Below are 26125 nucleotides of genomic sequence, written 5' to 3'. Positions count from 1 at the left end.
AAGAAGGAAAAGATGTCTATAGCAGAGAGTACAAAGGAAAGCTCTGAGATGTCTACACTCAAGCAAAGCGGTGTAATTAGAAACCGTGGGTGCTGGTGGATTCAAATGCATGTATGTGTTCAGAAGGGACTGCTTTGTGCATTTGGTGCTGGCTACAGGAATCCAGGAGTTCTCCTGTAATTACTTGCTATTGATTACAAGACGACCAAAAGACTTTGTGAAATTGGCTAAACATGTTATTTGGAGCAGAATACTAAGTTTCTGCCTTAGTAATTTACCATGTGGTTTAGAGCAGTGACATTCTGGACTGCTCTGGAGAAAAGCAAGTCGGATTGTATAGCAGACAAAAAGCCTCCAGCCCTAATTTTTGGAGCGTCTGTGATTTTCGATGTGACTCTGAAGTTCTACACTACAGGGACATTTACAAAAGGCACTGGATCAATCAACTGTACCATCTCATAAGACCAGGAGGTAAGAAGATAGCATCCCTGAGTTCACAAGCTAGCATCTAAAACAACTCAGTGCATTAAAAAAATTCAATTTAGAAGTTTCAAATGCATGAAATCTAAACAAACCCAGGTACATTATTATTCGAACCAGTTTTTTTTTTTTTAAATCACCAGATGAATAAATTTTGCTGATTTTATTGGCAAGGTGGCACAAGATTCACCCTTAAGTGTTCTTGTTTTGTTTGTAGGATTTATTTATTTTTATATGTATATGTGAGAGCCTGCTTATATGTATGGGTTCCATGTGCATGCCTGGTATCTGTAGAGGTCTGGAGAGGACATCAGGTGTCTTGCAGCAGGCAGTTGTAAGCCACCATCTAGGTGCTACGAATTGAACCTGGGTCCCCTGAAAGAGTACCAAGTGTTTTTAGCTACTGAGCAGAACCCTGATTCTGACCTTGGAGATAATAACCCTGCCTAATCTACTCTAGAACACCCTGCCGTTTGATCTCTAAGACCCATCGTGCCCTGAAATTAAGCCATGACTTAAGCCATACCTGTCCTTTCCTTTGAGGGTTCCTACTAGCTGTCAAACTGAAATGAACCAGGCCCTCAGAAGCACTTCACAGGGCTGTCAGAATGAAGTTCCCTTGTGGTCCCCACTGTGTGTTACTTGTGTGCTGTCTCTTTGGTTTTGGAGACAGTCTCACTGTGTAGTTCTGGCTCACCTTGAATTCACAATGTAATCTAAACTGGCCTCAAACCCACAATCATCCCACCTCAGCCTGCTGAGTTCTAGGATTACAGTCTTGACCACCATACCCAGGTTATGTTTATGTTTTTACTTCAGTGTTTGCTACAAGCATAGTTGTGATCACTTGGGTTATGTGATTTACAGTTCCTAACTTTAACTCTTTTTTTATTTTTGTTTTGTTTTGTTTGTTTGTTTTTCAAGACAGGGTTTCCTGTGTAGTTTTGGTGCCTGTCCTGGATCTTGCTCTGTAGACTAGGCTGGCCTCGAACTCACAGAGATCTGCCTGGCTCTGCCTCCCGAGTGCTGGAACTAAAGGTGAGCACCACTGCCGCCCGGCTAACTTTAACTCTCCTAGGAACGACCCTGACGGGAGAGCAGTGCAGCACCTCTGCTCTTCGGTGTGAATGCTAAGAACTGAAGCTGACTAAGGTCAAAGCCCTCAGACACAGCGGTGAATACTACACATGACTGTGCTTCAGTAATAACTTTGAAAAACACTGGGACCATTTGCAGAAATGCCACTGGAAAATGTATTTTCAGTCATTTTTCCATCAGAAAAAAAAAAACACTTCATTTTTCTAAGCTGTAGGAGGCGGCCATACCTTTACTGCATCTACCTTATACCTAAATATGTATAGTGAAACATTTGATCACAAATAACACTAGAAAGGAATCATTCTTTTCCTTATTTCCTTCATTGCACATCATCTTTTTGTGTCTCTCATCAGCTGGGTGTTTGACAAACACAAGTGAACTCAAACCAACGTCACTGTTTCCCTGGCACAGTGCTCAAAGAAGTGCCTTCACATGAAGCATGAGATGCCAGCCACCATATCCCGGGGAAGATATGCAAAGCAAGGAGACTGGCTCAAAACCTTTCCTATAAACTGGAAAAGGTGAACCTCTGCACAGCATAGAGCACAAATCCTCATGTTGCAGGCATGGCTCAGGGTCACCTCTGCATTCAGAAATGTGTCAAAGCATGGCTCTCCTGGAATCCCCCTCCACGTGGCACAACTCAAACCTGCCCACACTTGGGTCTTGTACTCTATCTTCTTGCCACATGTCTCCACCCTTCTCTCAGTTATTTAAGCACAGATGGCAACAAGTACTGTATAGTGAGGCCATGTTGTCTATGTCATTCTGCGTGTCAAAACCAAAGGTACGTACGTGCAGAGCCAGTGTATACCGTGTGAGAGGCCAGGAGTCCAGCCCAACTTCTCCCTCTGACAGTGTAAGGACTCAGAGAAATTAAAGCACTCTATTACATCGAGCAGAGACTTCTGAGACCAAGTTCAGAGCCCACCTCTACAACTTTCTGCATCATTTTGAACAGCTTATTTTCTGCTTTGTTTGTTTGTTTTTTTTTTTTTTACTCAGTTGTAAGAATCAACTATCATAAACAAAATATTTTAGATTTTTTTGTTATTTTCTGTTTGTTTGGCTGGTTGGTTAGCTAGTGTTTTGAAACAGTCTCATTATGCCCTGGCTGGCCTGGGAACTTGTAGCCTAGGCTAGCCTCAAACTCACAGAGATCTACTTGCCTCTGCCTCCCTAGTGCTAGGACTAAAGGAGAGAGTCATCATACCTGGAATCTTTTGTTTTGTTTTGTTTTTTGAAAGAGGGACTCATTATGCAGCCCTGGCTGTCCTGAAATTCACTATATAGACCAGGCTGGCCTCCAACACAGAGAGATCTATCTGTCTCTGCTTCCAAGTGCTGGTATTAAAGGTTTATACCATCCCTTTTTTTTTTTCACTCATGGTAATCCTCCTGCCTTAGCCTTCCAAGTCTAGGATACAAGATGCAAGTCAGTACTCACAATTTTAGGTACTTTTATATTTCTATTTTGTGAACAATAAAGAATCTCACAAGATTTATTACCATGTTTTCTGTTGACATGGGATGAAAACCTCTATGTTCCAGGCAACCTGAGTTAACACATACAAATCCAACTGTATCAATTTCAGATGCCCCAACTTCTTCAAATGTTGTTTTGTGTTTTGAGAACAAATTCACTGTTATCCCAACTCCCTAAAACATCACAAAACAGACATTTGCTCTTCTACCTAACACAACTTCAAGTCAGAGAGCATGTGTCAGGCTGATTCCCTCCTGCCTGTCACAATAAATATTCTGGACTCTTCACCAGAAGACTGCTGCTATTAAACTCATGAAAGTCACCATATTTTTTTTTTTTTTTTTTTTTTGGTTTTTCGAGACAGGGTTTCTCTGTGTAGCTTTGCGCCTTTTCCTGGAACTCACTTGGTAGCCCAGGCTGGCCTTGAACTCACAGAGATCCGCCTGGCTCTGCCTCCCGAGTGCTGGGATTAAAGGCGTGCGCCACCACCGCCCGGCTGAAAGTCACCATATTTTATCCCCAAGTAATATGGTGACTGAAAAGGAGATGACCTGCAGAAATATGGCAGTGCACAATGTTGTAGAGTTTTTTTCCTGGTGTACTTAAAGGGTGCTAGGCGATATTTTAGGTGTTCTTATCACACTGAGAAAAACAGAATTCTTTGAGGTAATGTTCCTATCAATTGGCTTGGGTGCGATCACCCATTCAGAATGTATGTGTAATACAAACATACTGTTTTCTGCCTTAAATATAAACAATAAAAACAGTGGTTGGAGAGATGGCTCAGTAGTTTTAAGAACACCTGCTGCTCTTCCAGAGGACTCAAGTGTGGTTCTCAGCATCCATGCCTAACAGCTCCCAAACGCCTGTAACTCCAACTCAATGGGATCTGACCCCTCTAGCTTCCTCAGATACCTGCATTCCTATGCACTTATCCACACACAGGCAATTACATACACATAACTAAAAATAATAAAATACACTGTTAAAGAAGCAATACAAACACGAATGAAGACAGACTCCATGACAACTCAGACTGACTCTCAGACTTCAGCTGTACTTTGGCTGCTATCCACTGGTCTCAGCAGTTTCAGTGTGCTTCATTTGTATAGTATTACATGAAGCAGCTTTTAAAGTGAAATCTTTAAAAGACATTACTGCTTCTTAGTTGTGTGGGAATATCAAGGTCTCTGGATTGGAGGTTCATTTTTCAATATTCTCTTATCTATTCTATGGCCCCCACTTTTTTGCTCTGCTCTCTAGTTCTTGAATATTCCACTAGAATTGATGTGGCTATTCCTCCCTTTCAAAAAATTTGTTATACTGTATGACTTTAAAATAAAATATAAAGTTACAGGAAATATATAAACATAGATTAGTTAGCAAATCAGGTAATTATTAAATAGTCATAAAATGACAAAAATTCTAAAAGCACACAGTGGGGGGTACATAAAGGTATTTATAGAAACATACTCACAACCAAGTGCCTTTATTATTAAGTTTAAAAGTTTTTAAATGAAGCGTTGAATGTGGGAAGTTAGAGTATATAAAAACAAACAAAAATAGGACTAAAATAATGAAAAAAACAGTGAAAACAGAATCAAGACGATGTGAATGGTGTGCTGAAAAGGGGTGGCACTCTTCAAGGGTCATGAGTAAATGTAGAAAACTACTGCCAGGGAGTGGGAAAGACAAAAGGAAAAAACAAATTTGCAAAAGTGAAATTCAGATATGTAACAGAAAATACCCAGAAGACCTGAAATGACAGATGCTGTACAATAAATCAATAACACATTTGAAAAGCTCACAATCTATATGATTTTAGAAAAAAAAATTGTGACAAAACTGACCTTACAAAGTAGAAAAAGGTTTTAGGCTTTGGTGTTTTTCTGAATATATTATTTAGAATTTCAAAAAGAAATAATATATGTATAATCTACTTGCTATTTTATATTATCTTAAAAAGGGAAGAAAAGGACCATTCTACTTTGAACTCCAGAAGTAATAATGTTATATAATATGTACATATGTACATTATATATGCTATCTTATATATTTGTGCATATATATATATATATATATATATATTACAAATAAATAAGTCACAAATCAGCCCAATTTATGAGAGATACATCCTGCAGGACATTTGGAGGAGACTACCCCACAATTAAACTGAGTTAATTTCACAACAATTTCAAAGCCCCCAAACCAGCAAGGTGTGCCATGAAGCATAACACAATTCCTCACAGCGAGTTCTAAGGGACTAGAACTAGAAGTATATTGTTAACGGGAAAGAATAACTGGTGTAGGCGTGGTGGTACATGCTTGTCATTAGCATAAGGGAGGTAAAGGCAGGGGAGGCAATGGTTCAGGGTCATCCTTGAGTATTATAAATTCAAGGCCAGCCTGGGCTATATGAGATGGTATTTCAATAATAAATTAGGTTATCTCAATACAAGTATGGAATACTAAAACCAACACTATAAATTAAAAATTATGTCAAAATATTTGCTACTAACTCTATTGCTCAATAATGTTCTTAGCAGCCTAGGTAATGTGATATGAGGTAATGAGACAAAGAGTCATTCTTGTCAGCTGCAACATGATTAGACCTAGTAAGCCCAATAAAAAGGGAAACTATACACTCAACCAGCAAAATTAATTTGTAAAACTTAGTATAATCTCTAAATATAGTAACAAAAAAATAAGATTAAATATATCTCAAATATGAATAAAACACAAAAGGGAATGTGCAGAATTAAAACCAAACCTTTCCTGAGGAACACACAAGAATTAATTAAGGAGATGGAGCGATAGCTCAGTGGCTAAGAGCATTATAGCAGATGATCTGAGTTCTGTTCCTAACATCCTCATGGTGGTTCACAACTGTCTATAACTCCAGTTCCAGGGGAGTCTAGTGCTCTCTTTGGGCCACAATGTGCACTGCATGCACATACATGCAGGCAACACACACACACACACACACACACACACACAATAAATAATCTTCAAAAAAAAGAGTTGAATAAATTGTTCTTAATGAAAATATACAATTTTATAAAGATTTCTGTTCACCCAAAATTTTATATAAACGTAATTTTAAAACATTTTGGAATGTTAATTAACACACTGATATAAAACAATCCAAGATAAACTTTAGAAAAGTATGAAAATACCTTTGATAAAAGTTATAATAAATGTAAAATATACTATATTAATAATTATTAAAGTACTAGTAAAAGTTTATATAAATGGTTCCAAATGCATAATTAAGGAAAGATACTATTCCCAGTCAAAAGAGATCTGAGAATTCAGTCATAACGTATAATGTTATTTTTTAACTGCTTAAAAAAAACTCGGGAGGCAGAGCCAGGTGGATCTCTGTGAGTTCGAGGCCAGCCTGGGCTACCAAGTGAGTTCCAGGAAAGGCGCAAAGCTACACAGAGAAACCCTGTCTCGAAAAAACCAAAAAAAAAAAAAAACTATAACTCTAGTTGACATAATACATCAAATATATTCAGGAGGGAAGAAAAGGTTAAATGCTTCAACACAGAACCAACTAACTGGGAGAAAATATGGCAAAATAGTATCTAATCTCAAGAGTGGGAGAAGTCTGCACAACAAACTGCAACAGAGTCAAGCAGTTAAGGGCAAGAAAGACAGACTTGTGTGTGCCAAGATGTGATGCTATTAAATACACCCAAGAGCTCTGACAGTCTGGCCAGCTCTGGACAAGTCCTCTAGAAGGAAATGAGCAACTTGGTGTTGAATCAAAGACTTGGTTGACTCAGGGAAGCTCACCTTATGCCACATGTTTGCCAATAATGATTTTTAAAGGTTGCCTATCCAGACGAAACCCACACTAAGGAGAAGCAGCTCACAGGGGATGTACTAATTCTATACAAAATTTAGGGTATAGATGAAAACTAAAACAGACGACTGCACCACAAGATTTATGCAGAATTAAAGAAGGCTTCTGTTTTTATTGTGTGTTGTACTCTGTTTCTTGCAAATAAATATGTACAAATTTAGGAATCAGGGGAAAATAGGACCTACTGAGACATAATGCTTGAGAAAGGAAATATTGATAACCCACAACAGTATATAAGAGATATATTGTAGATCATCTTTAAATCCCAGAGAAATGGTACCAAGTGCAGGACTACAGCTGGCCAAGTCACACATAGAACAACAACAAAAAGGTGTGTTCTCTCAGCAACAGTTAAATCAAACCACTTTAGCTAAGATTTTTAATGTCTAAATTAATGAATGATTGCTATATTTTCTGTAGGTAATATGTATAGTGACAACATGCTAAAATGTATGAAAAGAAAAATGTACAACAAGTTAAATGGAAAATTCAGTAATAATATTATCATTTATGTCTATAAAATTCAAACTAGCTCACCATTGGAAGCTCACATAACCTATAAGACCTCCAGAGAAATGGGGTGCAAAGGCTTGATTCTGCGTGTTTCACTTTTGAGAATTACACATTTTGAGCATCTAAAACTTACGCTTTTTTAAATTCTAAACTCATAATTAGAATTAAGTATGAATAAAAGTGAAAGGTATGGGAAAACATACCCTGAAGTGTATAAAAAGCCAGGGTTTATTATCAAGGAGATAATAAAGTGTTAGCTTCCATGCTGCTAGGAGAAAGCAAGACCCCCATCACTCATGTTGGCAAACGCTTGCCTTTGCATAAGCCATTCCTGTCCTCACTGTTATAAAACCAATGGCTCTGGAAAGAGAAGAAAACACAAAATGACGTGTGAAGTCACACAGCCCGTGTTGTTGCAGCTGGATGGAGAATATGTCACTAATGACTTTTCTTTCTACCCATCAGTTATGTTGAGATTCCTTTTTTCCAAAATAGCAAATGGCCTTTATGAGTACAAAGCAGAAGCAGTAAAGTTCAAAATAATGTTCCATTTCCACTTGATTTTGACACTCTGTTAGTTAATGGAATGAATTATTAATTACTCATCATGAAAGGACAACCGTTCTCTGCATTCGAGTTGAATGGGACAGAGATTTACCAACTTTCTGTGATAAATTAAAAATAACATTTTCATGAGCTATCTACTACCAAATGGTTATCTGAAGCTAAACAACCCAAATTTGTTAGGTAAATCCAGAGAACTAGTGGATTAAGTCCCTGAAGTGTTTATTCCTGCAAACTGAGTGTGGAAATCTGTGAGAGATGACTGGCAGCATTACTAGGTGGCCTGGCTTCTTCTCACGGCACAGAAGTGAAAGACTGTAACACTTCTTCTCCAGGAGTCCACAAGAAGAGCTGGGGTAGGCCAGAAGCACAGATGTTTTTATTCACAGGCTAATGAATGCTGAAATACACTGTACTCCTCCATATCTTAATATTTTAGAAGAATGACATACAGGCAGGGGGTGAAGCTACAGGGCTTCCTAGCACCTTGCCTACTTCCTGTTTAGTTCAGTTCCCAGAACCACAACAATAAATAAATTAGAAAACAAAGATATTCTTGAAGTCCAAGAGCAGGAAGTGCCAAGTCCCAGAACTCACTTTGCTCCAAATCGATTTCCAATCCCCTGGGCACATCAACAGTAACCATCACTGTAACCTGCACGCCCCAGTACTCTGCTGAATGCCAAGTGCTACAGGTGTGGGCCCTTCCCATGTGTCAACTCTCCCAAGGAGCTTAGGAGTAAATGCTCTTATCACCTCCGCAGGGACAGGGAGTACGAAACAGAAAAACCCAGTGCTTTGACAAAACTACTCAGGCATAACAATAAAGGCAGGATGGGGACCAAGGTAAATAGGTCTCAGAAATCAGCCATAAAATGTGATGCAGGGCATGCATATTCCATCTGCTTTTGTTGGTATTTCATGGATATCTTCTTTCCAGCAAGAGAAATTCACACAAATAACTTCAATCTAGAAACTGAGGTACTATTAGGATTCTAAGAGAAAAGACAGGATATCTTTAAACTGCTCTGCACTGTTTACAAAACTTTGCCTCCACCATTTTTAATCAAGTAAATTCACATGGTAGTTTGTACACTATATCAGAGACAGCAAATGTCCATAGTGTACACCTTACAGAGAAGACATTCAGGAATGTGTCACACCCATATTTCCAAGGATAACCTAGTTTAGAAGTAAGAATTGAGAGTCCTGGCACAAAGAATAGCAGCTGTGTGGGGTATGTGAAGTAACATCTGACACATATGATACTTTTTATATTTTACCTTTGATTTCTCCAAGAAGTTCACTCGTATTTAGTCTTTCCATTTTTTCCTTCCAATCTTTTGAAAGTAGTTTTTCCATGCAGGAGGAATCTATTAAAATATAAAAGTAAGTATTAAAGATGTGTATTACAGAGCCAGAGAGCTAGATGATGGGGCAATTGGCCCTTGGGAAACAAACAAAAGCTGTTGTTTTAATTCTACCATTATTCTATTACAAACACCATGACTGAGGTAAACTACTGCTCCAGGTGATAGTGTTCCATAACCCACACTTAGCAGCTGAAATCTAGGGATATTTAATCAATGTTTATCATTTATCAGACTGATAAGACAGAACAAAGGTTCTCCCCTACAGCTTTAAATTTATATGATAGTTCTTTTAGCCCAGGTTATATTTAAAAGTCTAAGCAAAATTTATATGCTGTACAAGGAACAATGATAAATTGTTAAGGGAGAAGAGGCCAATTGACCTGCAACCACTTAGCCCTTAAAAAAAGAAATTCAAATTTGGAAAACTAAATAATAGACAAATAAATAAAATCAAGACGCTCTTTGTACCCTCATAGTGAAAACTACTAAAACTTTTATATAAAAACGACACACATGTTTATTAAGGAAAACACTTGTTTAAATAGCATCATCTGTCCTAGCACATGTTAAAATAATGTTCTAGACTACAGGGAGCAATTACATTTGTTTTATAAAGATTCATAAGATTACAGAAATATAAACATGAGAACACCATAATAATGATCTATTTTTTCCTACATGCACTGTTTTCTTCTCTGACTTCAGATGGATTTGCAAGCAGGCCTCCTGCTTACAATTGTCTGCATGTACCATTTCCAGACTCAACTCTTAACAAATAGGCTATGTTTCCAGGGAATGCAGATTTTAAAACTCCCATTAAACTTTAGCATTCCAAGTGTCAAAGTTTTGATAATTTTCTTTTAAAATTATACTTAAAATGGTTTCTCCAGTTCCAAATGCTTTTTCTCCCCCATATCAGCACCTATCTCTTAAGCATTTTCTCTTTCTGTTTTTCTCCTCTAGCTTCCAAATCGGCCTTGAATTTTTCAGATTGACAGTTAGGTCAAGATGTCTCTAAAGGGCTTTAGAGGCTAAACAAGCTTTGGAAAAGCAGTGATCCTTGCTTAAGAGATGAGAAGACCTTCACATGATTAGAAAGTATTGCTGAAAACAATTAACATTTGTTTGTGACAAGATCAATCAATCAGAGAATGGATGGAAGCCAGATCCGAGTGTCCTGAACGGGCTTGACATTGTCACAGGACCCTGTGACATTTCTACATAGAAATTCCATTAAGTGAAAGCCATCTGCCTCTTTCCTGACTTCTTTCCAATTCACATTGATAAATGGGGTATATAGTTTGCTCGATGCCTATATTTTTTCCAATATTAAAACTGAATTTATAGGGCCAAGGAGGCTTCAAATATTCAAAGGCATGCCAGCTAGACATTTTTGTTTCTCCAATCAGTTTGGTATTTCTGAGCAAGATGGTGGTAACATTAGATAACAGATGAGAAAGATCAATAAAAAATCTTAAATTTTATACTCTACTAAAGCTTGCTATATTTTCACCCATTCTTGTATGTTCTATCATTGCACTATACTGATACCCACTGGCACAGATGCTAGAGTCCAAAATGTCTGGTTAAGCTAGAGTTGAGATGATATACCCATAAGACAAAACCCCAATACATCAAGGATGGCTACAAAGTCAGGTCAAGTGCACACATATACACTAGATGTAAAGCATGTCTCTAATTTCTATAAATAGACTCGAAATACCCCAGAGATCCAAGGAAAGAATGCTGAAGCTCCATAAGAGACAAACATAGCTCTATGGACAACAAGAATGTATGCTGCAGCATAAACCCAGGAGCTACACATTGGCAGGCTCCAAGGCATTTGACATCTACTAAAACATCCATCCTTGCTAATGCTGAGATCCAGCTACACTAGCTCCTGCTTCAGTAGAAAAAGATGAAGGAAAAAAGAAAACAGATTTTGTATGTCTACATTAATAGGCAAGAAGATATTTAATAACAACCACTGATAATATTTATCTAAGGTCACTAGCAGTCACTGCATGCAACTTTATCATCCTTTGATCTTAATTCTAGAGGCCTTGAAATTAACACAGTCTCTTGACTCCTCATCTGACTGTCAAGTCATCAAGGACCACATTGGTACTGTAGAACAGAGCAAGTGAGATGAGTATGAAGGGCCAGAAGCTGGTTGTTACTGGAAGTCTCTGATCAGAGATAAGGAAACATGTAAAAGGTCCAAAGCTGTACATGAAAAGTTGTGTTGTCAAAGGTCAAAATACTGGACCAGTGCACACTCAGTATTTTGGTAGGGATGCTGGTTTAATGTGAGGCTCCCTCCCCATTCTACTACAATCTTCCTACACATCAATAGGATGGTAGCTTTGCAGAGGCAGCTGGTCAGAGCAGACTTTATTCCATTGTGATTTAGCACAACCTCAGAGATCAAAGAGGAAAAACTACACAAATGAGCCCTTACGATGTACACAGAAAGAACAAAACAGTGTCTCCATACAACAGCCACAGTGATTCTGATTGGATAAAAAAACCCAAATGTCCCCTGGATAGTTTATGGTCTGTCACGGAACAAATATTTTTTTTTTATTAATTTGAAAACAAGTTTCCACTCAAGAAGACAATGACAATAAGTTTTATTATCTCAGTTTGACTGTTTCAACTTCTGTGATTAAACTGTCTGAAGCTACAGAACCAAATGACTCTTCAAGATTGAGAGAAAGAATCATAATACTACAGTACACATTGTAGTAACCCTACAATATAGAAACATTAAAAACGGGCATAACTTACAGTGCCTCAAATTTGTGTAGCATGTCATCAGAGACTAGAGTTCACCCCTCTCACCTTAGAGAGTTTAATTCCATCAGCTAATACATACTCAATGAAACACAGAGCCTCAGGTTATTTTGCCTATTATTTTATGAATGATGGGGTTTTTATTCTAGCTAGTTTCTATTTGAAGCAAAGATGTGACAATTCCACAGCTCTAGACAAGTACTCAGGTATACAGTTTTGGGGAGGCTGGTTTTGGGGGTGAGGGTGGGGGTTTTGTCAGTTTGCTTATTATTTCAAATTTAACTTTTTATCCTTCAGAAAACTTATTTTAAACTTTTTCTAACAAAAGAAAGATACATTTCAGGACTGTTTTTATTTAAAATGTGCTGTACAACAGATTCCCAACATGGTTCTGCTTCTTAGAAATTGAGAATTTAGGCTAAGTAAAGGAAATGCTTACCATGGTGTGCTAATGCACTGGCTTATAACAAATTTTACGAAAGAAGAGATGCTCAAGGTGGGATTATCTCCTAATCTGTAGACTGATATTTTAGGAATCATTTTCAGCTTGGAGCATACATATGCACATATATATGGAGTATATACATGTACATATATGTGACTTCAGGAGTTCTAACTATGATAAAGGCGATAAAGGTTTATCTTCTGTGTTAAAGAGAATAAATAAATCATCAAAGTCAAGGAAGAAGACAGAATAATGAGAAATGCTTCATAATACTTTGAAACAGTTTATCTGTGAGTAAACATTTATTATTCCTTTCACTTCTATATGATATTGAAAGTCAGAGGGCTAAAATGTCACAAACATGACACAAAAAATAACTTTCAAATATTTTAGTGAAGAAACAAATGCTTCAGTCCCTGTATACACATTTCTTCTTGCTTTAGTGGTGCTTAAGACAATAGTAAAGGCACTCCTTTATTTTACCATCAGAAACAGAAGTTTCAAATGCAGTCACTTTCTCTGCATTCACAAATACTGATAATTTATCTGAAGTGCTCATGGCTTTCGTTTCCAGTGAAACCTGACAATGTACATTTATTCACCCCCTCAGCAGCCTCAAGCATTTTCATTAAGGACATACAGATACAGTTATCAGCTACTGTACAGTTTTTTGCACAGTGGCAAGAGCTCCACAATACAGTGGGATAAAATTGGAGCTTGGAGAGCTTGAAGAGCACTCTTAAATTTTAATTAAAACCCTCCAAGCTCACTAAAAATAATTAGACACTAAAATGTGCCAGTTTTATTTTGAAGTCACTATAACATACAAAGCAATGCTCTATGATGACTGCCCCTACACACACACACACACACACACACACACACACACACACACACACACACACACACAATGAAACAACTGACTTTCCAAATAAGAACAAGGGGTATAAATAGAGTCTGTTTTCAACCAAGCTCTTCATGCCGGGAGCTGACAGAAAAGCCCACAGAGTGTGTTTTTCAGACTGAACCAAACAAACCTAGAAATAACTTCCCTAGCCCAGTGTGCAGATCACCAACCAGCTCCACAGAAAATCCAGTGTGGAAAGAACAGTGCACACTATATCACTGAGCTTTTCTGATCCAAGAGCCAAACCTTTAACCTCTTAAATGTTTCTGCTAACTTAAAATATCTCATACAATGCTATACCCCGTTCTATTTTTAGGCAAGTAGCAAGAGAAAGCATGCCTTTCCCATACAGCAGGGCAGCGGTCTAAACATCAACACCGATGCTCTGCCAGGAAGAACTGGACTTCTCAAGCACTTGATCATTAAGGAATGCAGCAACTGTTTTGGATAATCTCGTGCCAGTCCCCTTGTGCTCCACACTCCCCTGTGGGAGTGGCCAATCTTGTCCTACTCCTAATTCTTCATTTTCCTCCTCCACAGCATGCCCTCTCTCCAAAAAGATGAGAAGTAAGGCATTTATGCCTAGCAATGAGAAAGCAGGCTCACTTCCCCAAACAGACCAAAACTTTAAAACAATTAACCCTCCCCTCTTCTTTCAGATAAATTGCTAAGTATAAAATGCAATCTGTTCCCTTTGTTTACTCAATAAGAACAATTTGTAAATGACTCAAGGATAAAATTCAGAAAATGTTGTGCTAAATTAGAACCATTATAAACATGCTAATGACTCAATACTCAAGTAAAACATGCATGATCGGTGTGAAGGGAGAGATTTCATTCCTGTAAAATTCTGTTGTGCTGCCTTAAAATGATTTGGTCATTAAATCAGATACAGCTCTTGCAAGAAAAATGTGAATTCCACAGCCACTTTACTGAACAATATGCTGTGAGTGTGGGGGTGTTTGCAGGAGGGGCATGTGGGGGAAGCCACTGAGGTGTCGGAAATGTTGTTAGAAATGTTAGATGTGAGACTCTGGGGTGTTCGGAAGGAAGCAGAGGCCCCACATCTAAAACCTGCCAGACACACAGGCAGGCGTTTTCATGTCAGGCAATCTTTTCTCCAGGTGCTATTTTTATCTACCAGACCTTTTCTTAGGCCACCCTAACAACTGGCACGAAGCATACATTCATGAAAGTCACACTGCTCTATATGAGCAGGCAAGAGGCATCTCTCTCGTCTGCTCGCCAAGGCTCCTGCCACCTAAAACACGAACACAGGGATCATCAACAACCCAATTCCTCTCACCTGCTCATCAAAGCATAACCACTCAGGTGCCAATACAGGGAAGAAAGGACACACTCCACCGGTGACCTCCGGCTTGCAGCCTGGTGCTAGAGCTAGAGCACTCTCATTTTGGAAATGAGGAAAAACAGAGTAGAGATGAGGAATGCACTGGCATTGCGGACTTCAGACGGTGACAGCTCCGGTGCGCTTCAGAGCTTGCTTTACTGAAAACTATTTAAATCACTGTTTAAACATCAGCTTTATGGTCTGTACAACACAGCAGCCAGCCACAGAAAGGGAACACTTTTATACTTCAGATGTGGACAGAAACACAAACTCTTTGGACAGGGGTGTGAGCGATACAGGACAAAGCAGTGGTGTCTGTCCAGCAGCCCAGTCTCCTACACATGTTGCTTGGCTAGTCTTTCAGACCCTCCATTTTGCTTTTTCCATAATGCTTCATATGGTTTCAACTAAAAGCTTTCCTTTCTTGAATACCATCCACTAAGCACTCAGTACAAATTTCATTAAAAACTGCCCTGAACTCAACAGGTCATTTCTTCTAAGACAGGTTTTGTTTTCCTGAGAAGGGCATGTGCAGCCTTGGGCCTTTGTTCTCCACTGTTTACCCTTGCACATGAGACCTTCAGATGTCCATAGATTCACCATGATAGAAGTGCCTGTTAGAAACTGTAGGCACCCATACTTACTAAGCTATAGCCTACCAACGGTATTTCACCTCAGCTCCTGCTGCCCCTGCTGCTTATAATCATCAACTACTTGTTTTACTATGTCAGATTCAATAGAACTGATTTTAAAAAACAACATTGGATTATGGATATAATTTATTTTTGTATGTCTAGTGTGTCCTATATTCCATTTGTTTATTTACTTTTTTTTACACAGGATCTGGTGGATCTCGGCCTGGCCTGGCCTAGAACTCCTGGTGTAGCCCAAAATGATCCTCCAGCTGTATATAAAATGCTAGAGATCTAACCCAAGGCCTTGTACCTGCTAGTCAAGCACTCTACCAACTGAGTCACAACCCCAGAAGCCTATAGTCCTACTTTTAAGAAATGTTTTTTAATTCTATGATTCTGGGCATACATGTATCCCTGTGTATGGGGGTTCCATATAGAAGCCAAAGGGAGACAGTTGACCTCCACATATTTTTAAGGCAGAGTCTCTCATTGAGCTTAGAGCTCACAGTTCCTTTAGAGTGGTTGGCACTGGAGTTCCAGGAATCCTCTTGCCTCGGCCTCTCTGATATCTATGCTTTGCTCTGGATGGTTTTTCATTGGGTTCTGAGGATCCAGCTGAGGTCCTTGCCTACTGAGCTATCTCTCTAGCACACTGAATGCTCCTGCTATCTTGGAGCTGCCAACTACAGACCTGTGTCCTCTGCTTCTGCTTCTCTTCTTGACCACACACTGAATGCTCCTGCTACCTTGGAGCTGCCAACTACAGACCTGTGTCCTCTGCTTTCTGCTTCTCCTCCTGACCACACAAAGAATTGGACTAACAGAATTTTCTGCTGGACTATTGAAAGCCTTTCTCATGCTCAGGTCAGAAACTAGAAGTGTGTGGACCTGGGATTGCTGTGGACAACACAGACAGACCCCAATGTCTCTAAGAGAAAATACCAAGAACAGAAGCAAGGAGTAGAGAGAACAGATAGAGGATGAAGCCTTGCATCATATTAGCTCACTTATACCCTCCAATAGAAGCCAAATGCTATTCCTGGTCTTCTTGGTGAAATAAGACAATATATTATATTCTCTTAAGTGTCTGCAAATTGGAGCTTAAAAAGCTAAACAATGTGAAAAACCATAACAAAAGAGTATGGAGTATATAATATATGTGCAAATATGTTATGTTCGAAATTTGAATCACATGGAAACCATCATCCACTTGCAATACTACATTGACTTGTAAACCTTGGAATGAGTTTCTAACTTGATTGAAAGGCCATAAGCAGCAGTGCTGACCACAGCTAGTCCTCTATAGAAGTCAGTACTTCTGAGCATGATGCTAACCACTGGAAACACAGCAGAAACAAAGTGAAAATGGAGGCTCAGTATACAACAGAGTGGGGAAAAAAAGACATATCTGAGGTCAACAGACTTCCAGTTTCTAAGTTTCATACAAACAACCTCTGGTGAACTGTTATCAAGATAAAGTGTAGCATAACCTTTAATCAATGACACCCCTTTTGGTCTATTTTATTGTGTATTGGCAACCCATGAAAGAACAACATAATAAGAGGATGTAACATCCAGTGGGTTTCAGGTCCCTTCATTATGGGCCCTAGTGATGCCTCCTATTTGGAATTCTTGGTTTTTCCATGTTTAGACAAGTCCTCAAAAAATTGTCTCACTCCCTTCTGCATGCCTGGTACTTTCTCAACCATCCTTTCATATGTCCTCCTGACCAAAATGTCTCCCTCTTCTTGATAACACACACACACACACACACACACACACACACACACACACACACACACACACACACCCCCTATTATTCTTGATGGCCTACACTAACTTACCACTTCAAATATCAAAGCTCACTCTCTAGACAAAAGAATAACACTTGCCAAGCTTCTATTATCTCATTAATCTCCCATTTAACTCTGAGCTTTACAATTCCTATATCTGTTACTACTACTATTTATCAATTTCGCCATTGTATAGACTAATATATGGTCAAGTTCACTCTATTTTACATAACATTAAGTTGTTTGAGAATAAGAAATAACTCTAATACCACTTGGTATTTCTCCAAATTTGATTAACTCCAAATTCTGAAAATTCCTTGATGTGGTTAAAAAAATCATTTTTATTGCACACCAAGTAATTACAGAAATAGCTTTACTGACATTTGTATTATTTTTCTTGGGTTTTTATGTTTCTATATGTTTATATTAACTGGTATCATACATTATACCTATATACTTAAGAACAATTTATACATATGTCAAGTATGTCAGAATACATATCATAAACATTTTACCTTCTCTACAATGTGCCTAACTTACACTATAAAGTGCTTTTAGATGAACTACAGATTTTATTATTAACTTTTCTCTTTATGATTAGTATTTCTAAGTCCAATGAAATGTTGTCTACACTAAGATCCGAAGGATTTTTCTCCTATTTTCTTGTAAAAGTTTTATAGTTCTGCTGACCTGTATGCTTCTCCTTGAGGACTAGATTTCATGGTACTGGAGAACTCTATGCAAACTTACAAAGGAAAGAAGCAACCAACAGTATTATTCAACAATGACATCTATGAACCTCATCAATTACCAGCATGGTATGATAACCCTAAGGGTGCAGTAGTGGTACACATATCTTAACAATAACCAACAGCTCCTCTAATTGAACTTAAGAACTGCTCAACAAGAGGGAACTCATACCTGATACTGGCAACCTAGCCAGCTATCCAGAGATAGCAAAGTCTCAGATTTTGGAGGAGAACCCACAACATCATGTTACTAAACCAGCATAATCCCTAACATTATAATTATTGGTCCTTATACCCACAGATAAGTGTAGTCCTCACCCCTCATCAAGGAAACTTTTCTTTGCAACAGACAGAGATCATTACATAAAACCACAACCAATCAAAATGCAGAGTTCTGGAGCCCAGTCCCAGTAAATGTATCTCCAAAACAACTTCCATCCTAAGGTTCAGGGAACATTGCAGAAGAGGCAGCAGAAAGATAAGAGCTGGAGCATCAGGGAGTTTACAGTGTCTCCTGGTGCTGTCAAAAGCTACACACATAAAGTCTCACCAACAGGACTGCCTGAACATGAGCTGAACAAGGATAACAATAGACATGCTGAGTGGATGGGGAAAAACCATTAGGCCTCAACCCTACACAAAGAACTATAGGCACCTAAGGAATGCTGAGAGTGGAAGAAACAGTCTTCTCCCAGGAAGAGCATACCAATCAGTTATCCAATACCAAATGGTCAGCCCTGAAAATACACACACACACACACACACATACACACACACACACACACACACAGAGTGATATATATTGTGAGGTATATATATATATATATATATATATATATATATATATATAGAGAGAGAGAGAGAGAGAGAGAGAGAGAGAGAGAGAGAGAGAACATAGAAGCCATGGATTTTAAAAAGAACAATTTGGGTTATTTGGGAAGATGTAGAGGGAGGAAAGAGAAAGGGGAAATGATGTAATTATAATCTGGAAAATAAAAGAAATAAAAAAGTTTTACAGTTCTGGTTTTATATTTAGAATGAAGTTCATTTTGTTTTGTGTGTTCTGAGTGAAAAAACAAACCAAACTTTGTCTCATGTATGTGTCCAGTTGTTTCAACATTATTTGTTTAACGATGTTTTTTTCCTTCTTAACTGAGTTGGGCAGGGCTTTGAGAGTCTGGGGCGACTGCTGCTGGATTTCTGCCTGTTCTGCTGATGATTCTAGCTCTGTGACACCTTGAACTCAAGTAGAATGAGAGCGTGCTCTTGGCTGTACTTGGTCCTTAGCAGTTTTAAATGTGTCTTGCCTTACTTACAAAACAAAAGGTTTGGTGGGATTTTTCTGAAATTTATAGGCCAATTTTAAATCGTACTTATTGCTTAACATGTGCACGCAAAGTTTCAAATTTCTCTCCAGCATTCTTAGCTGGTCTGATACATTCTTGTTAGAGTAATTTTCCATTATCATCTAGTTAAATATATTTTGTAGCTGTATATGATATTTTTTTTCTCTTATCCATGGTTGATTTAGAACATGTAGTTTAATTCCTATTTGGGAAAATTTTAATTTTCCTTTTGTTATCAATTTCTAATCTTTTTCCATGTAACCAGAGAATCTACTCCTTATAAATTTACAGAGACTTGCTTATAGCACAACCTAAACTTTATGCGAAATGCTCCAAATTCACTTAAAATGAACAATTATGCAGAAGTCTGCATGTGCCATGTGCTGTCACCATCAGTGAAGTCCTGGGGATACGCAGTTTTGTTCAGATCCTCTGAATTCCCGGATTTTCCAACAATAACTGAATTGTGGGTGTGCCTTTTGTTTCAACTCTTTTTATTTTGAACCTACGTTATTGGAAGCACATAAAGGTTGGAGCAGAAATACTAACTGACACTTGTTTCTGCTTCATGGGACTGGAGGCTAACATTCTTAAACAAATTTAGATTTTCAGTAATTATTTCTTCAAAACTTCCTCAGCTGTCTCTTTCAGGCACTCCCGCCACCTGCAGGGCTCACCATCAGCTCCACTGGCTCTGCATCCCTTTCATTGTCATGCTTTTTTCCCTTGTTCTTGTTCTCTGGTTTGGACAGTTTCTACTGTAGAGTCTTCAGTTTTACTCCTTTCTTAACCTGCACTGACTGTTGCAGTTACATTCTCTAAGTACTGCTTTGCTCAGCTCTTGGGTAAGTAAATGTTCTGGTTTCCTGTTTTCTACTTTCTCAAGACACTTGAAGGGGGTTCTGACTGCTTGTATCTTGTATTGGAGGGGGTCGACCAAGGATCAGTTATTCCTGTGTGGTCCAAAGCAAGAGTAGAATATATTTTTTAAAATGGCATTGTAATAAGAAAGAAAACAAAACAATGTTGATAATGACAGATTAGTATAACAATTTATGGTTGATATGAATTTATATCAATATAAAGAACTTCATGCTAATAAATTAAAATTTTTAGATAAAATACAAAATTTTCTAGAAAATGCATATACCAAGATAGAAAATTGATCAATGAAGTGACCAGGCACAAATTGCCAGACTGGTGAATTTTTCTAAACAGTCAAGGAAGAAACGTTAATAATCTCATACAAACATTTCCCAAGCATGTAAAACCAAATACATACATACACACACATAATAAATACTTTATAGATATTTTATAAATAAGTAAAATGGTAATAAACATTTTAAGTTATTTATACCCACAAATACATGTTGCCAAGTATAACTGCTGAAAAAAGAACAAGAAGGGTTTATTCTGGGACTATAAAGTTCCATAAAGATTCAGATGCCATGCAGTTTAATGTCTTATTGTAAGAAAGATAGAGAACCATCGGATCATTCTGTTTGGTATAGATAAAACACTTTATATGCTTAATCCCATTCATGGCATAACTTAAGTACTCAGCCATCTAAGAACAGGAGGGACTTCTAGCAGGTGTGATTATTAAAGGCAAAACATGGAATGTTGTCCTATGAAAGGAGGAATAAGACAGAAATATCTACACTTACTCTTCAGTTTTCTGTTATTCTGGGGATTCGAGTCAGAGAGATGGGGTAATACAGTATATATAAATAATATGTATAGTCAACTTCCATCTTCCAATCCAGCTCAACAGAGCGAAAGTCAATAACTCTCCCTAGATACTTTAGAGAAGTGGATCATGCAACAAATTGCTGTCCCTGAATGAGAGATGCAGAAGTCAGACATGAAGAATCACAACTTACACACAGACACACAGAACCACCACAACTCAAACACCACCACTGCATTGAAGCTAAAGCTGAGGAATACATTCAAACCACACCATCAAGTAAGCAAAAAATCTGAAAAATCATTTCAAATTCTGTACCCTGTGAAGTTATCTTTCAAAAAAGAGGTGGAAAAGAAACATTTCCTCAGACAAAAGCTGCCTTACAAGAAAAGTGAAAGCCACTCTTCAGAAAGAAGCAAATGGGGCTGATCAGCATCTCAAATGTAGGAAAGAGTTCAGTGCAGGACACTGGAAATAAAAGTGACACCTGTACTGATCCAAGGCTCAGTTGACCCACTTAGTTCAAAACAGCCGCAACAGTGAGTTCAACCATATGCATATAAATGATGTACGAACTTCAACACGCACTGCATCTCTAAGGGCGGTTGTGTCTGATTAAAAGGTGTGATGGCAACAGTAGGGAGATTGGACAGAAAGACTTCAAGACAAAGGTTGCTATTATAAGGTTCTTGTCCTATTTGTGAACTCAGGCAGTTGCTTGAAAGTTGACTTGGATTCATTGTAAATCCTGACTGCAAACTCCAGGCAATGATTGAGAACTGTTTTCTTAAAGCAGCTGTAGCTGACAGGTTAAGAGAGAAGAGTAAATGGAATCATGTAAAGTTCTAGATTCAAATCACAAAAGGAATGGGTAGAGAAATACACAAGAAGGCAGGGTAATGACACATATGTGTGAAGATGCCATGATAAAACCCATAACTGGGTTTGCAAACCTACAAAATTAACTCAAATAGACCCACAACAGGTAGAAAAATTATAGAAGATCAAACTAGGAATAAAAACAAAGGCAAAGCGTAGACAATAGCACCACATAGATATATATCAATCCAACTATACAGAAACCATATACAATCAAGGGTCTAAATACACCAAGTTAAAAAGGTAGAGTGGCCATCACAGAATACCCAATTTATTTTATCTAAAAGAAATCACTGTTGATACAGATACACAGATCAAGTAATGAGATAGAGGAAGCTTTGCCATACTGACACTGTGCAGAAGAAATGGGGGTAGCTGTAGTGAGTTCAGAATGATCACACTTCAGAGCAGAAGATGTTATCAGAGTTAAGGAGGTCACTGTCCCTATCAACCCCACAAGACATGACAATCATTGATGTGCATACACCAGCAATAGAACATCCCAACACACTGGGCAAGATTTGCTTGGAGAAATAGATGGATCCACTCTCACAGCTGGAGACTTTAACATCCTTTTGTCATAAAGTTGACAGAACCAACAGGCATAAAATCAGTAAGAACATGGGTGACCCTAACATCATCAATCAACTGGACATAATTGACACCTACATACTACCTCCCACCCAGCAGAATAGTTTTTAAACTCACAGTAAACGCTCACAAAATCTGAGCATGCTGTGAGCTGTAAAACACAGCAGGCAATTTTAAAAGAAGAGAATTTGTACATTTCTCTTAGACAAAAGTGGAATTAAGACAGTAATCAATAATAGGAAAATATCAAATAAATAGATATTAAACAACATGCTTCTGAATACTACTGGGCCTAATGAAGAAATCTTAAGGGAAATGATAAAATATTTTGTTTTAAATGAAAATAAAAATACAGGTTATCAAAATTCTTCAGATGTAGCAAAAGCCATGCTTAGAGGGAAATGTATAGCATTTATCTAAAATTAGCAAGCCGAGCCTCTGCTTTATGACATTAAAAGGAAGGCAAATCAATTTCCAAGTAGGTGAAGAAAAGAAATAAGAATAATTAATGTAAATGACACTGAAAACAGACATCTCAGGTGTAGTAACTTAACTTATATTTGTTGTCCCAAAATTTGGGATGCTGAGGCAGGAGAACTGCCATGAATTCAAGGACTTTGAGACCAGTTTGGGCTACATAATATGATTCTTCTCAAAAACAAGAGAGGGGAGGGAAGGAGAGGGGAGAGGAAGGAAAGAAAAAAGTGAAAGTAAGGAAAGGAAATAGGAAATCAACAGACTGAAACTATTCCTTTGAAAATATTAGGTAAGTTTCTAGCCAGGCTAAAAGAGAGAGAGAGACAAAGACAGAGACAAGAGACAGAGACAAGACAGAGACAGAGAGAGACAGACAGAGAGAGATAGACAGAGAGAGAGAGACAGAGAGACAGACAGAGACAGAGAGACAGACAGAGACAGACAGACAGACGGAGAGAGACAGACAAAGAGTAAGAGAGAACTTACTAAATCACTAAGATCAGAAAGGAAGAAGAAAGACATTGTTGCAGATCCTGCAATGAATAAAGGGAGAAGAGAGGAATGTCATTAAACTTCCTTAGCCACACATGTATTACCTGTCCTAGCTGAACCAGGACACAATAAGTAAACAGACACAATCTGCTAAAACTTCAGAAAGCAATGAGAGGACTTGAAGGCCTATATCTATATCCATTGAAGAAACCGAACGGGATGCACCAGATGTGGGTGAATTCTATCACGATTTCAGGAAGAAATGACACCAATTCTACATCATTCCTTTCAGAAGGTAGAAACAGAAAGAAAGTCTCCTACATTGTATAGGACAGAATTTCCCAAATGCCAAAACCAAACCAAGGTATTCTAAGAAAATTATAACCCCAAATGCTATCAACTCAAATCCAACGCTTGAAAGGAATCATATACAACAATCAAGTGAGATTTGTCCAAGGTAAGCAAAGGGTGATTCAAGATTCAGAAACAATCATTTAAAATCACATCAGCAAGTTAAAGCAGGAAAAACTACCTGATCATATCAATAAACAAAGAAAAGTAACCTGAAAAAGAGTTACATACCCATTCCTGCTAAAATTGACAAGAATCAACTTCATAAAGAGCATCTAAAAAAGAAAGACAGCTAATATCATACTTAAAAGCTGTGGGACTCAAGCCTGTCCCAGGGAGACTAGGAACAAGTTACAGGCGCCCCTTCTCATTGCTGCTCTTCAGTGCTAGACTGCAGGTCCCAGTCAATGAATGTAACAAAGAAGAAAATAAAAGATAGACAAGAGTTTGAATAATGAAATAAATGATCATCTGTGTAGAAAATACCAAAATACTGACCAAAGCATAAAATCAGCATGAATTTTTATTAAGTGGCTACAGCAAAGCTGATACAAGATAAATACACCAAAAAATCAAGTATGTTCCTATCAGTAGCAAGTGGGATCTGATATTTAAAACACATTGCAGTTTGCATTAGTATCACCATAAAATGCAGTATCTAGGTATGAATCTAATAAAGTATGTCCAAAATTTATATAAGAAAAACTCTAAGACTCTGATAAAAGATACCAAAAAGTAATTAAATAAATTAGAACTCTTCCATTTTGGAGACTGAAGGACTCAATATCGCCAACATGTTGAGTTCTTCCAATCTGGTCTGTAGATTGAGTGCAGTCCCAATTAAAATTCCAACCAACTGTCTCAACAACATCAAGTTAGGTTTAAAGTTTGCATGGAGACACAGAAGAGCCTATAACCAACTTGTAATTGAAGGAGAGCTCAGTCAGAGGACTGACACTAAGTCAACTTCTGGTCTTATTAAATTACAGTAAACAAGACCATTTAATAGCAGGAAAAAAAGTCCATGAATGGAGCAGAATAGAGAACAAAAATTGACTCATCTATTTTGTTGTTGTTGTTGTTGCTTGCTTGCTTGCTTTGAGACAGGGTTTCTTTGTGTAGCTTTGGAGCGTTTCCTGGAACTCACTCTGTAGCCCAGGCTGGCCTCGAACTCACAGAAATCAGCCTGCCTCTGCCTCCCAAGTGCTGGGATTGAAGGCATGCACCACCACCGCCTGGCTCGACCCATCTAAATTTGACCACTGATCTTGGATAGAGTCATAATAGAAGGGAGAAAAGATAAAACTTCTCAATAAATGGAGCTGGAACAACTGGACATCTACCCACAAATAAGAAATCTAAACACAAACCTCACACCCGTGATAAAATGTAACTAGGAATAGATGGCAGTCCTCAGTGCAACACACAAAACAACTAAATTCACAGAAGCCAGCATGGGAACCATAGGCCTAGATGACTATGTTATGATGATGACTTTGTGGTCAGGATACCAAAGACACAATCCAAAGACAATGACAAGTTGAACTTTGGAAAGCTCAATTTTCATCTTCAAGACTGAAAGAATGCTGCTCCGTCAAAAACAGTTAAGAGAAACTGAGAATAAGTTACAGAGTGGGAGAAATATTTGCTAAATACATTTGATACAGGAATGTTACTGGAAACACACAAAGAACTTTAAGGTGACAATAAGAAAACAGACAATACAATTTCAAGTGCCGAAGCTGGTTACCTGAAAAGACACCACAGAAAGACACAGATGGTAAGCATATGGAAGGATGCGCAGTACCTTTGCCACGGGAGCTTGAGATGGGCACTTCACACCTATCAGAATGGCCAAAACTGAGACCATGACTCCAAATGCCAGCAGGATGTGGCACAAGATATATAGAAGTATAGCCAGTGTGGGTAACATGAGACAGTTTGTGCCCAAACCAAACATTCTCTAATAACACAGTTTAGGTTTTTTTTCCCCACAAACTGAAAACTTAGATATGCTACAAAACCTACACATAAATGTTTACAGCATCATTACTCAAATGCCCAGACTATGCCCCAGTCAAGCTGCCATTTGACATGTGGATGGATAATCTGTGGTAGATCCAGACAGTGGAATATTATTCAACACTAAAAATAACTTTGCCATCAATTCACGATACATAGAGGGAACTAATTGTATACCAGAATACCAAGTAAAGGAAGCCAACTGGAAAAGGT

The 26125-nt window shown here is 38.1% G+C and overlaps 1 protein-coding gene across 1 annotated transcript in view; it reads right to left on the bottom strand.

Annotated features, from left to right (window-relative positions):
* The window catches only part of Sox6 (SRY-box transcription factor 6), a 569660-nt gene that overhangs the window by 214160 nt on the left and 329375 nt on the right, over positions 1–26125 (bottom strand). The window contains 1 exon segment of the mRNA XM_052714601.1: positions 9296–9385. Within this exon segment, the coding sequence (XP_052570561.1) occupies positions 9296–9385 (90 nt within the window).

Source organism: Peromyscus californicus, unplaced genomic scaffold (genome assembly GCF_007827085.1).
Source record: "Peromyscus californicus insignis strain IS unplaced genomic scaffold, ASM782708v3 Scaffold_4__1_contigs__length_199733344, whole genome shotgun sequence".
Lineage (NCBI taxonomy): Eukaryota > Metazoa > Chordata > Mammalia > Rodentia > Cricetidae > Peromyscus > Peromyscus californicus.
This window is presented reverse-complemented; position numbering and strand designations above follow the sequence as displayed.